Source organism: Schistocerca cancellata, chromosome 2 (genome assembly GCF_023864275.1).
Source record: "Schistocerca cancellata isolate TAMUIC-IGC-003103 chromosome 2, iqSchCanc2.1, whole genome shotgun sequence".
In the NCBI taxonomy this organism is placed as follows: domain Eukaryota; kingdom Metazoa; phylum Arthropoda; class Insecta; order Orthoptera; family Acrididae; genus Schistocerca; species Schistocerca cancellata.
In genome coordinates this window covers 1,009,685,642-1,009,700,969 of record NC_064627.1, presented here as the reverse complement: position 1 = coordinate 1,009,700,969, position 15,328 = coordinate 1,009,685,642, and the positions used below count along the sequence as shown (strand labels likewise).

At 42.6% G+C, this 15,328-nt stretch overlaps 1 protein-coding gene across 1 annotated transcript in view; it reads right to left on the bottom strand.

Annotated features, from left to right (window-relative positions):
- Positions 1 to 15,328, bottom strand: part of LOC126162977 (meiosis regulator and mRNA stability factor 1) — a 231,384-nt gene that overhangs the window by 89,806 nt on the left and 126,250 nt on the right. The window contains exon 18 of the mRNA XM_049919825.1: positions 5,670 to 5,887. Coding sequence (XP_049775782.1) covers positions 5,670 to 5,887 — 218 coding nt within the window. The remainder of the gene's footprint in view (positions 1 to 5,669; positions 5,888 to 15,328) is intronic.

Here is a 15,328-nt window from a genome sequence, read left to right as displayed (position 1 = left end):
TGTTCTGTGTTGTATGTGTCATTAATTTCTGTGTAATGACTGAAGTTAATATTTTGTAGATTGTTGGTAGGCATGTTATGGGGCGATATTTAGCTGGGTTTGCTGTGTCTGCTTGATCTTTAGGTTTCAGATAGGTTATTCCATGTGCAAGTGTATCAGGGAATGTGTATGGGTCTACAATGTAACTGTTAAATAATTTAGTTAGATGTGAATGTGTTGAGGTGAACTTCTTTAGCCAGAAATTTGCTATTTTATCATTTCCAGGGGCTTTCCAATTGTGTGTAGAATTAATTGCTCGGGTGACTTCATGTTGCAAAATTATCACTTCAGGCATTTGTGGTATCATCTTGTATGTATCTGTTTCTGCTTGTATCCACCGTGCATGCCTGTTATGTTGTACTGGGTTTGACCATGCGTTGTTCCAGAAGTGTTCTATGTCTGTTATGTTTGGTGGATTGTCTATTTTAATGTGTTCTAAGTCGTTTGGCCAATGCTTGTAATTTCTGCTTCTTTTCATCTAATTGCTCTATTGCTTCTTGTTGTGAGATTTTACCTAACCTTTTTCGTTTTTTGTCTGATATTTCATGTCTTATAAATTGTGTTAGCTATCCGATGTCTTTTCTCAGTTTTTCTATTCTGATCTGTAGCCTGTGTTGCCATGCTGGTTTTGTGGGTTTCTTCTGTGTGTTGGTTTGTTCTGATCTCTGCCTAGTGTGTATATTTAGTGTAGTGAGTGCTCCTATATAAATCAGTAGTTGTAACTCTTCCATAGTTGTATTTTCATTTATTTTGTTGTGTATGAGTGTGTTGATAGTTTTTATTGTTGTTTTGACTTGTGGGTTATTTGGCGGTCTATGCAAGAATGGTCTAATGTCTGTATTTGTGTCTTTGTATTCTATATATGTCAGCTGAAATTTCTCTTCTATATCTAACACGTGTGTCTCTTCGTGTTCTATTTGTGCTTGTTCTGGTGGCTGTCTTAAGATTTCGTTTTCCTCTGATTGTTTAATTGATGCGTGTTGGTCTTAGTTTGTTTGCTCGGGGATGTTTGAGTCCATTACTGCATTTTCTTCTTCTTCTGATTGCACATTATTTTGTTCCAGTATTTGTTGTACTTGTTGTTTGATGTTTTCTAATTATGACTGGGGTATCCTGTTATTTTTTATTATTACACGGATCTGATCAGCTAGTCGTTGTTCTGTTAAAAATTTTAATTCCGGGTATCTGGTAATAAATGTTGTGTATACTTGTGATCTGTATCCAGTTGTGTTGGTTCCTAGGTTTGTTGCTTGGTAATAACAGAACATGAGGTGTCGATTAACTTCATCTGACCATCTCATCCTCTGTCTTTGGTTTCCTTCTAGGGTGGTTGCAGGAAGCATATCCAGCAAAACACCTCTATTTGGATTTAAATCATTTTCCAGTTGGCTAGCAGTGTCGTTACCATTGTGGGCGGGCATAGGGTTCAAGCGTCGTCCCCAACCATGACGGCGCTTGTCCAAGGCTTCTTTAGTTCTGTCCTGAACCAAGTAATCACACTAAAAGGGGGGTTAGCCCTATTAGTGGTTTGTTCTTTTCGTCGCCTTTTACGACTGGCAGAACATACCGGAGGCCTATTCTTTTCCCGGGCCTCCACGGGAATTATTATTATTATGTTAAGTTAACAAACTGTACTATGGTTAACTGTAATTGGAGAAGGAATTTGTAATTTTTTAGTATTTAAGAATTTTCTACATTTGATAAAAATAATGGGTGTAGTGTCAGCCTTAGATGTAAGCCCTTGTAATATGCATTGTTATGTCAAAATGTTTATGCGAATTTTATGTATATATCAAGCTATATGTAAAAGATGAACTTGAAAAACTAACAGAAAGGGGAAAAACTCAAGGACTAAAAACAATTCTCATGCCAAAGCGGACGACGAAATACACTCCTGGAAATTGAAATAAGAACACCGTGAATTCATTGTCCCAGGAAGGGGAAACTTTATTGACACATTCCTGGGGTCAGATACATCACATGATCACACTGACAGAACCACAGGAACATAGACACAGGCAACAGAGCATGCACAATGTCGGCACTAGTACAGTGTATATCCACCTTTCGCAGCAATGCAGGCTGCTATTCTCCCATGGAGACGATCGTAGAGATGCTGGATGTAGTCCTGTGGAACGGACTGCCATGCCATTTCCACCTGGCGCCTCAGTTGGACCAGCGTTCGTGCTGGACGTGCAGACCGCGTGAGACGACGCTTCATCCAGTCCCAAACATGCTCAATGGGGGACAGATCCGGAGATCTTGCTGGCCAGGGTAGTTAACTTACACCTTCTAGAGCACGTTGGGAGGCACGGGATACATGTGGACGTGCATTGTCCTGTTGGAACAGCAAGTTCCCTTGCCGGTCTAGGAATGGTAGAACGATGGGTGCGATGACGGTTTGGATGTACCGTGCACTATTCAGTGTCCCCTCGACGATCACCAGTGGTGTACGGCCAGTGTAGGAGATCGCTCCCCACACCATGATGCCGGGTGTTGGCCCTGTGTGCCTCGGTCGTATGCAGTCCTGATTGTGGCGCTCACCTGCACGGCGCCAAACACGCATACGACCATCATTGGCACCAAGGCAGAAGCGACTCTCATCGCTGAAGACGACACGTCTCCATTCGTCCCTCCATTCACGCCTGTCGCGACACCACTGGAGGCGGGCTGCACGATGTTGGGGCGTGAGCGGAAGACGGCCTAACGGTGTGCGGGACCGTAGCCCAGCTTCATGGAGACGGTTGCGAATGGTCCTCGCCGATACCCCAGGAGCAACAGTGTCCCTAATTTGCTGGGAAGTGGCGGTGCGGTCCCCTACGGCACTGCGTAGGATCCTACGGTCTTGGCGTACATCAGTGCGTCGCTGCGGTCCGGTCCCAGGTCGACGGGCACGTGCACCTTCCGCCGACCACTGGCGACAACATCGATGTACTGTGGAGACCTCACGCCCCACGTGTTGAGCAATTCGGCGGTACGTCCACCCGGCCTCCCGCATGCCCACTATACGCCCTCGCTCAAAGTCCGTCAACTGCACATACGGTTCACGTCGACACTGTCGCAGCATGCTACCAGTGTTAAAGACTGCGATGGAGCTCCGTATGCCACGGCAAACTGGCTGACACTGACGGCGGCGGTGCACAAATGCTGCGCAGCTAGCACCATTCGACGGCCAACATCGCGGTTCCTGGTGTGTCCGCTGTGCCGTGCGTGTGATCAGTGCTTGTACAGCCCTCTCGCAGTGTCCGGAGCAAGTATGGTGGGTCTGACACACCGGTGTCAATGTGTTCTTTTTTCCATTTCCAGGAGTGTAGATAGTGGTATCCAAATGCGTGTGCAGTAGTGCAACGAATCATACATGGTAATGTCATGCTACGCAATGACTGATACATTAATCAGCAAACTAAAATTGTGCAAGCGTCACTACCTTGACGTTGGGTGTTTATGAGCAGTGTTCACCCCACTGAATTACCAACTTCATCCTCACCCATAATTACTTCACTTTTGAAGGCCAGACCTACAAACAAATCAGGATGGCTCCGTCCTATGCCAACCTCTTCATGGGCCGCGTGGAAGAGGCTTTCCTGAAGCCCCAACAGCTGCTTCCCCTGGCCTGGTATGTGTTTATAGATGATATCTTTGTGGTCTGGACTCATGGTGAAGAAACACTCCTTAATTTCCTGCGTAACCTCAACTCCTTTTCGAATCTGAATTTCACCTGGTCCTTCTCCAAAACCCAAGCCACCTTTCTGGATGTTGACTATCTTGTTGAAGCTCACATCCACACCTCTGTCCACATCAAACCCACAAACAAATAACAGTACCTTCACTTTGATAGCTGCCATCCATTCCATATCAAACACTACCTTCCCTACAGCCTAGGTATTTGTGGCAAACTTATCTGCTCCAGTGACGAATCCCTCAACAATTACACCAATAACCTGACCAGCGCTTTCCTCTGCTGCAACTATCCTGCAGACCTTGTCCACACACAGATATCCTGAGCAATAAATTCCTCCCTGTCCAACAATAATGTTCCTACCCCCAGACCACACAGAAGCATTCCCCTTGTACCCAATATTATCCTGGCCTCGAATACATCAACAAATTACTCCGCCCTGAAATGAGATCATCCCTTGACAATATTCTCCCCACACCACCCAGAATTGGCTTTCTTCGCCCCCCCCCCCCCCCCCCAACCTCCGTAACATCCTTGTCAAACCCTACAATATTCCTAGACCACCTTCTCTACCCAGCGGTTACTACCCCTGTAACTCTGTAACTGACCCCACTGCAAAACCTGCCCCATGCATTCCCCCCCCAACCACCTACTCCCCGCTACTGGTAAAACACACACAATTCAAGGCAGGGCCACGTGTGAAACTACACATGTCATTTATCAGCTGACATACCTGCACTGCACAGCCTTTTACATCGGTATGACAACAACTAAACTGGCTGAGCGCATGAACGGACACAGACGAACTGTCCGCCTAGGAGATGTCCAATACCCGGTAGCGGAGCATGCCCTCCAGCATAATTCTAGGGACCTAGGAACCTGCTACACCATATGTGCCATTTGACTTCTCCCACCCAACACCAGTCCCTCTGAACTGCGGAGATGGGAACTTGCACTCCAACACATCCTTTCATTCCGCCATCCCCCTGGACTGAACCTACGTTATCCAACCTCACTCCCATTTGCTCTTCAGTCTTCTCTTCTTTCCCTTTCCTCTTTAGTCATACATCTTTTCATCCTACATAGTTGTGTTTATCTTTATACTGTATACCTCTACTTCTGTATGCATCCTCTTTGGTTTGAAGCTGGCACAGTACTTACAGTAGAATATCTCTGGCTTCCCTCTGACACCCATGCCCTCCATCTTTGCTACCCTCCCTGTTTACCTTTCCTTTGTTGCTTCATAATCTGGGTTGTGAGTAACTGAATCCACTTGCCCTTCTTCCTCTTTTTCCCCCCTCTCCTCCCTGACAAAGGAACAAAGTTCCGAAAGCTAGGATATGTAAATTTTCTGTGCTGTTTTGTGTATCTATCGGTTGTACTGAGCTGAGGTAAATACTGGCCAGCCCCTCTCTCTCTTTGTTAGTATTTCACATCTTTATATGAGATTTTCCATTACTCATTCTTATTATTGTTTTATATTTATATGTATACACATATATAAATTTGCACAGTTACTTTATGATGGAACTAGAATTAACCTGTGTGCAGGATTCGTACTATAACTCTCACACAACAGTCTCCAATGGGCAATGCTCTTGCTACATTGTGAAACCACCAGTTTAAGATTTATCTCATCACCTTCATTGTTTTTTCATGCCAGTGAAATGAACCAGCTGAATACATCAGGTTACTTTTTAAGTGAGCTGTAAACACAGTGACTACGACAAAAGAGAACAATGTTTATTTCTGGTTGTGCCTGTTCCTCATTTCGATAATGAGTAAAGGCAGCTGTAGCTGTAGCTGTAGCGAATTCATGCACCATTCACAGACCTATGTTAATGGTAAAGTACTTTACAAACTTTTGAGCATCCACTGCCACATATAGCCAATCACATGCACAAAGTCTTGGTCACTTACGTTAATTTAATTCAAATAAATAAGTCATTACCTGTACAATGGAGGGCATGGCATCAAGAAGTTCCACTAGTTTTGTGAAACCATAATCTGCAACTCTTATCTGCCGACCAAAATGATGATGGTATGCTGGTACAAAACGTCCGAAGGGTAACTGACAGCCAGGTTGTATCTTCAGTAAATCTACCAACTCTCTGCTCAGTAGTGCCAAGTGGTTGGCAAGTGGTGGGCTCACACTTTTCTCTGGTGCTTCTGCAAACATAAAAAAGAAACTTCCAACTGGAGAGTAATATATGCAAAATTGTCCTGAAAATTTTATGATGTTGTATTGCACATCTTACAACCCTAGAAAATAAATTAGAGCACAAGCTGGAATGTGCGAAAGCAAAAATTTATCTTCCATTTTAGTAAGAAATCCTATCAACAACTACTAACACAACTACAAATTGGCCAAATAACAATTTTCACTTAAAATTGAGCAACTAATAAAGCTATAAACTGAATATAAAATGATAAAGCATATGTCACATACAAAAACTAAGTTAGATGAAACAATAGATTTCATCTTGCTTTTACACACTGTGGTTGAATGCACTGGGCCCACAGCTGTGATCTTCCCTGCACAAAGGACAGAAGTTTCACCATGATACTAATAAATCTGTTTATGTTGGAGTAGAATAAAACTATTACCACATAAATTAATATTTATTGATAGAAAAACTGCTTACACCATTAAAGCAGAGAAAACAAAACCTTTTTTACAGAACAAAGTCTTAATTCATCATTGTCTTTTCAAGCAACCTCAAAGATAATCTATTTTTTCTTTTGTTATGTACTTTCATTTCTTCTATTTACATATGTGAATTTGCCATTAAAAAGATCTTTGAATATACTGTCCCTAGATAACAAAAAACTTTCATTTCTGGCATGGACATCCCTTGTCAATGGTCATACAAAGAGTACCCAATAAGAGTGTGTATTTCTGCCCATGTGTATAACTTGGAACAAAGTCTTTCTTTGGGAACAAACGAAAACTTTGAATCCTATCGCACGTAAATGACTTACACAAGGCATTATACCTGTCCACAATTCATAAAACATTTTTTTCGTACTGTGGCTATTTGTAACGATTTCCTACATACGCAGCAGTGTACTTCAGATCAGACCATAACTCTTGGGTTAACTGCATCCTAGCAACCGTTACCCTACCATATCCAGAAACATTCTATTGAGGTATTCAGCTATAATATTTTGCTCTGGTATACATGTCATAGTTAGTTAATGTCAAAATCCCTCAAATTCATAGAAGAGTGACCATTTTCTTGAACAGAATTCTAAGTCATAACAGTGCAGTTGACCCACAAGTAGTCCCTGGTTTGTTTTCCTGTTCAAATCTTCCATTTTTTAATTGTTCATATACTTTATCCTTTTTTTTTTTTGAAGGAAATCACAAATATTTATCTGCTTGCATCAGCCATCATACTCATTAAAATATCTGTAGCCTCTCAATCTCTTTCTTTCCTTCAAATTTTTCGTCAGTTTTCAGAAACGGTCTTCTTGTCAGTCACGGGGGTTCATTTCACCTTTTTCATAGCAATTCCAGGACTGTGTCCTTTTTATTCATGTTGCTGATTGTACATCACAAGTCTAGTGATTTTGTGTTAAAACTTATTTCTCAACACGTTTACTGATGTCTGCACATGACTACTTATTTACATAATATGACATTTGTCGAGTTTTAATGAAAGGTCTTTCAGAATCATCTTAGATCTTGCAACCTTCTTTATTGAAAATAAACTTTCTATTGTTTTCAGTGATCTGCCTCACAGATGAAACAGCATGGTCAATCTTAGGCTCAAGTAGTTATTTTTAACTACAAAGTTTTTAGACAAACCTTAGTTGTGAATTGTTTGCCCTTACTGCAGATTTCCCCATGGCCTCTGTTTTCCTGCCCAGCTAATGTTACAATTTGAACTAAAATATTTTTTTTAACAGCTGAAAAATAATTTCATTTGGAACCATGTGATGAGATGTCCTGGAATCCACTATCCACTTATCATAGGAAGTACTCCTAACTGCACCTTGTTGCTTTTGTTTTAACTTTCGCCTTTTCAGAGCACTTTCTGGATATGTGACATTCTCTGACAGCTGTAACAAACTACAGTATGTTTTTGTGTTTCAGCTGTAACAAACTACAGTATGTTTTTGTGTTTCTTCTTTCTCCATTTGTTCCTTCTCTTTGTCCTGTTAAGTGACTTTCAGTACCTTTGATAACTGGTATTATCTTTCAAGGACATCTAACTATTTTTATCTTCATTACATTCATGACATCTAGCATCCTCAACAAGCAGACTCCTTTCAACTGTAGCACATTTAAAATTGTTTTCTGGCAAATTGCACAAAGCTGTAACTACTGCACTTCATTTAACCAGAAGTTCTTACAGAATAGTCACTGCTAGAGCTTCATCTTCAATTTTGTCACCATTGTTTGCTAGATCTGCTACAGTTTTATTTATAGCCTTGGATAATTTTCCGTGGATTCACAATTTCTGGCTTACTTGCACGGTGTGCTACCCTTTGGGGCTATAATTTTTTTAAAGTTCTTCCCAGACTGTTTAGGGCCTTGTCAAACTTTGTATATGCATTTGCTGCTCATTGCAATGTATAAAGTACAATTTTTGCTAGCACTTTACCTTAATGTAATATATATATTACATTATAGGCATATATGCCTTTTCATCTGTAACTGATGCACCTTCATCAGGCTCCATTGTAGTCCACTAATCAGAATCTACTAGAATTTTCATTTTTACAGCTAGGAAGTGTAATTCACTCCACTTTATCAATGTTGTTCTCCATTGTCTCTCTGTATGTCACTAATTGTCTTACTATTTTTAAAAGGACACTTTCTTTCACATGAAACTGTTGAAAACAAGGCTTTTAACTATCTTCAAAGATAATTCAGCCATGCCACAAGAATAAAATAAACTAGCTCTAGTCCACCCATTAACTTAATGGGTTACTATGTTTCAGGGAATTTTAATTCCTTTTTTAGCACAAAATCATTCACCTGAGATTGTGCAGCTAGTATACAAAAGCTAGGTCAGGGCACTTCCTACCAGCTTATACCAAAGATATGGCATGGAAGAACATAAAAGCAGATGAAACACTGATGGCTAATCCCAAAAGTCTGGTGATAAAGGTTGATTCCTCCTCAGGAATGCTTCAACTTTTGTCTGGAACTTTATCTCAAGCAACAGTATATTGTTTCACAGATAAGGGGGTTAAGTAGTCAATCTTGGGCCATCCAATTACAATAATATGTTTGTCAGATAGAACAAAGATGACGAAAGTACAGCACCTGCCTAACCAAAGGTGTGAGTAAAGCACTCACCCAACCAAAGGTCTGATGCGATCTCTACTGATGGGTGTGTGACACATAAGAAGTGTTGTGGACAGAGTGTCAGGGATATCAGGTAACCTCCAAGAGTAATTAACCTCATACCAGTGAGGGGCTCTGCTGTTGTTGACTAGTGTACAATAAATGCTCATGGGACCAAAAATGGAGAATACTGCAGTGAATTAAGAAAGACTTTACATACAAGATATCGCTAACATTCAACTTTGGGCACTGATCCAACGGAAACTGTTCAACTGTATCAGAGGTTAGACCAGTCCAAGAAGTGGAAAATATTACCAAAACATTTGACCAGCTGAAGCTTAAAGTCTTGTCTGAGACAAAGAGGACCCTCAGAGGACAAAGGAAAGAAGAATATACAGAACAGCTTCCTAAGATCAAATGTAGGGAATTAAAAGGTCTTGAACCAAAGTCCTCCAACAAACTGGCTCACATTGAAGGAAGTAAACCAACCTCATCTACTTCTAGTATGATGAATACAAAATAAAGAACTTCATGTTTTCAGGATGAACGAATCTAGAAAAAGCTGAGGCATGACACAGGATAACAGACCTACAGTAGTGCAGTCTCACTTTTTAGGATGGCAATAACCCAAGAAGAATGGAAATTCCTGGCTGGAAAAATATATCAGATAAAGGAAAGGCAACTAGTTAGCATACTGTTTTTTCAGTCACTCCTTTTATGTATGTCCTGACCATCCAACTATGAACCACTGCTCCTTCTACTTTCACAAATTTCGAAAACCCTCCTTTGCCCCAGCAGAACTCAAAACATACATCCTCTTTGTGAAATCTTGTCTGGCAAACTGTATTTGCCGAATGTTGTTACCATTAAAATTGGCACCTCTGGCTATCACCCACCTTACTGCAAAAACTTTCACCTTTTCCAATTCAATCAGTCCCACCCTCACCAAGTTGGTCCTTCAATCACACAATTCAAACTGAAATCTCATTTCACGGCCGCAATGACTTTCAAGAAAATCATTGTACTCTACAGCTGCAACTTTCTTAATTCTACTGTGTATGTGTGTGTGTGTGTGTGTGTGTGTGTGTGTGTGTGTGTGTGTGTGTGTGTGTCCTTTATAGGTAAGTGGTTGCCTTTCCCTTATTTTAAGTATTTCAACAAGAATACCCTCTTTGAAGTACCACCTTGCAGTGCAAGGAGCTAGTCCAGATGGCTCTCTGGAAAAACTGATAAGGATGCAAGTGAAGGCTACAATTTTTTTTTAGGAGGGCCAACCAGGACAAGGGTGCTCTAATCTGCCTGAGGGATGGGGGGACAGTGGATTGGCTAAAGGAGATGGTGCTCAAGGTATCTCTGTGGGATGAAATGAAGCTGCTGTTTAAGAGCAGTGGAACTATTCAAGACAACTAAATATCCGAGCACAAGAGTACAGAAAACTACTCAATGATGTTCCTCCAAAGACTCACAATAGAAAGTCTCAATAGAGAATTGGAAGCTCATTTAATAGAAGGTTGAAATTTACTGCCGAAACCTGATGGTAGTTAGAGAAAAAGCCCTGCAAGTATGGCAACAGCAATACCCAACAGTATTTAGGGTTCTCACAGGTTACTGCCAGTATTACCACGGACATTAGGGAAGACAATGGCAGCAAGTTAGTGGCTGGAAGCGTTGCAGACAAATCTACAGCACAGTACAGGGACAAATGCTGCCTTTTATCACCTAGGAAGACAGTATGTGGACATGGCCCTGATCCCAGGACACTAGTTACGTAAAGAGGGATGTATCAGACCTTGAAGGAACTGGAGGCAAGTTTATTATGTCAAGATCGAAAGCCCTCAAACATGCATATTTTAAGAACGGACTTTCATTTCTGCCAATGGAAAACTTATTTCCCAGAGATAAAGTGACCTAAATGAAGCAGCATATTGGCCTCAGCATACCTTCCTTACCATGGCAGTACTGCTCCTACTCAGGAAATGAAGAGACCGGCAAACAGCTGCTTGCACCTAAACAAACAACTGCTTGAAACTTCCTGGCAGATTAAAACTGTGTGCCCGACCGATACTCGAACTCTGAACCTTTGCCTTACGCGGGCAAGTGCTCTTCCGTCTGTCTCATTCTGGAAACAACTCCTTGTTGGCCCAAAATCTGGTATGGGGAAGCAGCAACAGCAGAGGTAAGTATCTACTTGAATATCTATTGGCAGGGGTAAGGAACGTACCTTCAGGAATAGAAGGAGGGAAGAAGTAACAGACCCGGGGTTCTGTGTGACTTTTCCGAATTATACCCATTTTCCTAAATCTCACCAGTTATTTTCCTTCGCCCTTCTTGCTTCCCCTTCAACCTTCCGGCCAGACAAAGGAGCCACTAGTTCCAAAAGCTTGCAAGCTGTAATACCTTTTACACGAGTGTTCTCCTGCCACCACATTATACCTTATCTACCAACACCCAACCTATAGCTCCAAACATCAGGAGTTTCTTATATGCTGACGACCTTGCTCTAGTCACCTAGAGTACAGATTTTGAATCAGTGGAGAACAACCTCACAAATGCCCTTGATCTATCCAGATACAACAACACAAACCAGCTTAAACCAAACCCTTCAAAGACCGAAGTATGTGCTTTTCATTTTCGAAACAAGGAAGCCACTCGCGAGTTGAAAACAGTATGGTCGGGAGGTCGAACTGGAACACTACAGGACTCCAAAATACCTAACAGTGACACTTGATAGATCTCTCACTTTCAAAAAGCACTGCATGAAATGCACGTCAAAAGTTTCCACCAGGAACAATCTTCTATGGAAACTGGCTGGATCACAGTGGGGTAGTCAACCTGAAAAATCTGAACATCTTCAATGGCACTATGCTATTCTGCGGCAGAATATGCCTGTCATGTTTGGTATAATTCAACTTGTGATAAACAGGTGTACGTAGCTCTCAATGAGAACTGCAAGAATTATAACAGGTTGCTTGAAATCCTCTCCAGTTGAATGGCTATACCAACTCGCAGGAACAGCACCACCACCTGTTCGAAGAGAGATGGCTGCAAACAAGGAAAGGAAGGCAGTGGAACAGGAAATTACCCAGCCTCTGCATGGGCATGAACAACATCGGCAACAACTGAAGTCAAGAGAGAGTTTCCCTAGGGTATCAAAGGAACTCAGAACCACTGCTGAAAAAGCTAGGTTACAACTATGTAGGGCTACGACGTACCTTCCCCCGATTGGAAAAGAGTTGTTGAAGCTTAATCTCCAGACCATGATGGGGAACGGACAATTTCAAAGTCCCTGAATAGACTGAGATCCGGAATTGGGAGATCAAAAGTGAATTTGGCAAGATGGGGACACACTGATCCAAATGATATTCGGTGTGACTGTGGAGAAGAACAGAAAGTTCAGCACATGCTTCAGTGTCTATTGTGCCCAGTCTCCTATATAGAAGATGATCAACAAGTAATGGAAAATGCACAAACAGGAATTGGAAAGAAAGCAAGTGAGAAGACTATTTAACTTTGCAAGAAGGAAACAACAATCGGCAAAATATTGGGAAGCCCTTGCTAAATAAAATCTTGCTATTAGGCAAGCGAAACAATCATCCTGGATTGTACTCTGTGAGGAGATGGAAGGTACAGCTCCCAGAGCCAGCCTTCACAAAATCCTCACAAGGATAGTACCAAATCCAGCACACACACTAAGGAAGGAGGATGTTGAGTATACTAGGTCAGCACATGAGACTGGATGAGCTCCTCAAGACTCACTTCCCCAATGGACTCTAGCACATTATTCAAAACAAATGTCAGCCCCTGTGAGGTAATTTTTTTATGGGTAACCAATGGGAGAACTGGGAATCTGCCAAAGAATGTGTTGATTTCAAAAAATCCAGTACGCAATGACAATGTTTCCTCCATTCAGGTCACCAGGTCCAAACGAAGTCTTTCCAGGTTTGCTGCCAGAAGCACGAGAGCGATTAGATTCCTCTGCAGACTTTTTACAGTCTGTCTAGCTGCACGAGTCATTCCTAATGCTTTGAGAACTGTGGGGGTTCTTTTCATTCCAAAGCCAGGAAGAACTTATCATATCTATATATAATAGAGGGAAACATTCCATGTGGGAAAAATATATCTAAAAAGAAAGATGATGAGACTTACGAAACAGAAGCACTGGCAGGTTGATAGACACACAAACAAACACAAACATACACACAAAATTCTAGCTTTCGCAACCAACGGTTGCCTCGTCAGGAAAGAGGGAAAGACAAAAGGATTTGGGTTTTAAGGGAGAGGGTAAGGAGTCATTCCAATCCCGGAAGCGGAAAGACTTACCTTAGAGGGAAAAAAGAACAGGTATATACGCGCGCGCGCACACACACACACACACACACACACACACACACACACACACACACATCCATCCGCATATACACAGACACAAGCAGACATTTGTAAAGGCAAAGAGTTTGGGCAGAGATGTCAGTCGGGGCGGAAGTACAGAGGCAAAGATGATGTTGAAAGACAGGTGAGGTATGAGCGGCGGCAAATTGGAATTAGAAATTAGCGGAGATTGAGGCCTGGCGGATAGCGAGAAGAGAGGATATGCTGAAGGGCAAGTTCCCATCTCCGGAGTTCTGACAGGTTGGTGTTAGTGGGAAGTATCCAGATAACCCGGACAGTGTAACACTGTGCCAAGGTGTGCTGGCCGTGCACCAAGGCATGTTTAGCCACAGGGTGATCCACATTACCAACAAACACTGTCTGCCTGTGTCCATTCGTGCGAATGGATAGCTTGTTGCTGGTCATTCTCACATAGAACGATTCACAGTGTAGGCAAGTCAGTTGGTGAATCATGTGGGTGCTTTCACACGTGGCTCTGCCTTTGATCGTGTACACCTTCCGGGTTACAGGACTGGAATAGGTGGTGGTGGGAGGGTGCATGAGACAGGTTTTACACCGGGGGCAGTTACAGGGGTAGGAGCCAGAGGGTAGGGAAGGTGGTTTGGGGATTTCATAGGGATGAACTAAGAGGTTACGAAGGTTAGGTGGTGTCTTTCCGCCGTCCACCTAACCTTCGTAACCTCTTAGTTCATCCCTATGAAATCCCCAAACCACCTTCCCTACCCTCTGGCTCCTACCCCTGTAACCGCCCCCAGTGTAAAACCTGTCTCATGCACCTTCCCACCACCACCTATTCCAGTCCTGTAACCCGGAAGGTGTACACGATCAAAGGCAGAGCCATGTGTGAAAGCACCCACGTGATTTACCAACTGACCTGCCTACACTGTGAAGCATTCTATGTGGGAATGACCAGCAACAAACTGTCCATTTGCATGAATGGACACAGGCAGACAGTGTTTGTTGGTAATGAGGATCACCCTGTGGCTAAACATGCCTTGGTGCACAGCCAGCACATCTTGGCACAGTGTTACACCGTCCGGGTTATCTGGATACTTCCCACTAACACCAACCTGTCAGAACACCGGAGATGGGAACTTGCCCTTCAGCATATCCTCTCTTCTCGCTATCCGCCAGGCCTCAATCTCCGCTAATTTCTAATTTCAATTTGCCGCCGCTCATACCTCACCTGTCTTTCAACATCATCTTTGCCTCTGTACTTCCGCCCCGACTGACATCTCTGCCCAAACTCTTTGCCTTTACAAATGTCTGCTTGTGTCTGTGTATATGCAGATGGGTGTGTGTGTGTGTGTGTGTGTGTGTGTGTGCGCGCGAGTGTATACCTGTTCTTTTTTCCCCCTAAGGTAAGTCTTTCCGCTCCCGGGATTGGAATGACTCCTTACCCTCTCCCTTAAAACCCAAATCCTTTTGTCTTTCCCTCTCCCTCCCTCTTTCCTGACGAGGCAACCGTTGGTTGCGAAAGCTAGAATTTTGTGTGTCCTTTATATATATATATATATATATATATATATATATATATATATATATATATACCTAAAAATAAAGATGATGTGACTTACCAAATGAAAGTGCTGGCAGGTCGACAGACACACAAACGAACACAAACATACACACAAAATTCAAGCTTTCGCAACAAACTGTCGCCTCATCAGGAAAGAGGGAAGGAGAGGGAAAGACGAAAGGATGTGGGTTTTAAGGGAGAGGGTAAGGAGTCATTCCAGTCCCGGGAGCGGAAAGACTTACCTTATGGGGAAAAAAGGACGGGTATACACTCGCACACACACACATATCCATCCACACATATACAGACACAAGCAGACATATGTCTGCTTGTGTCTGTATATGTGTGGATGGATATGTGTGTGTGTGCGAGTGTATACCCGTCCTTTTTTCCCCATAAGGTA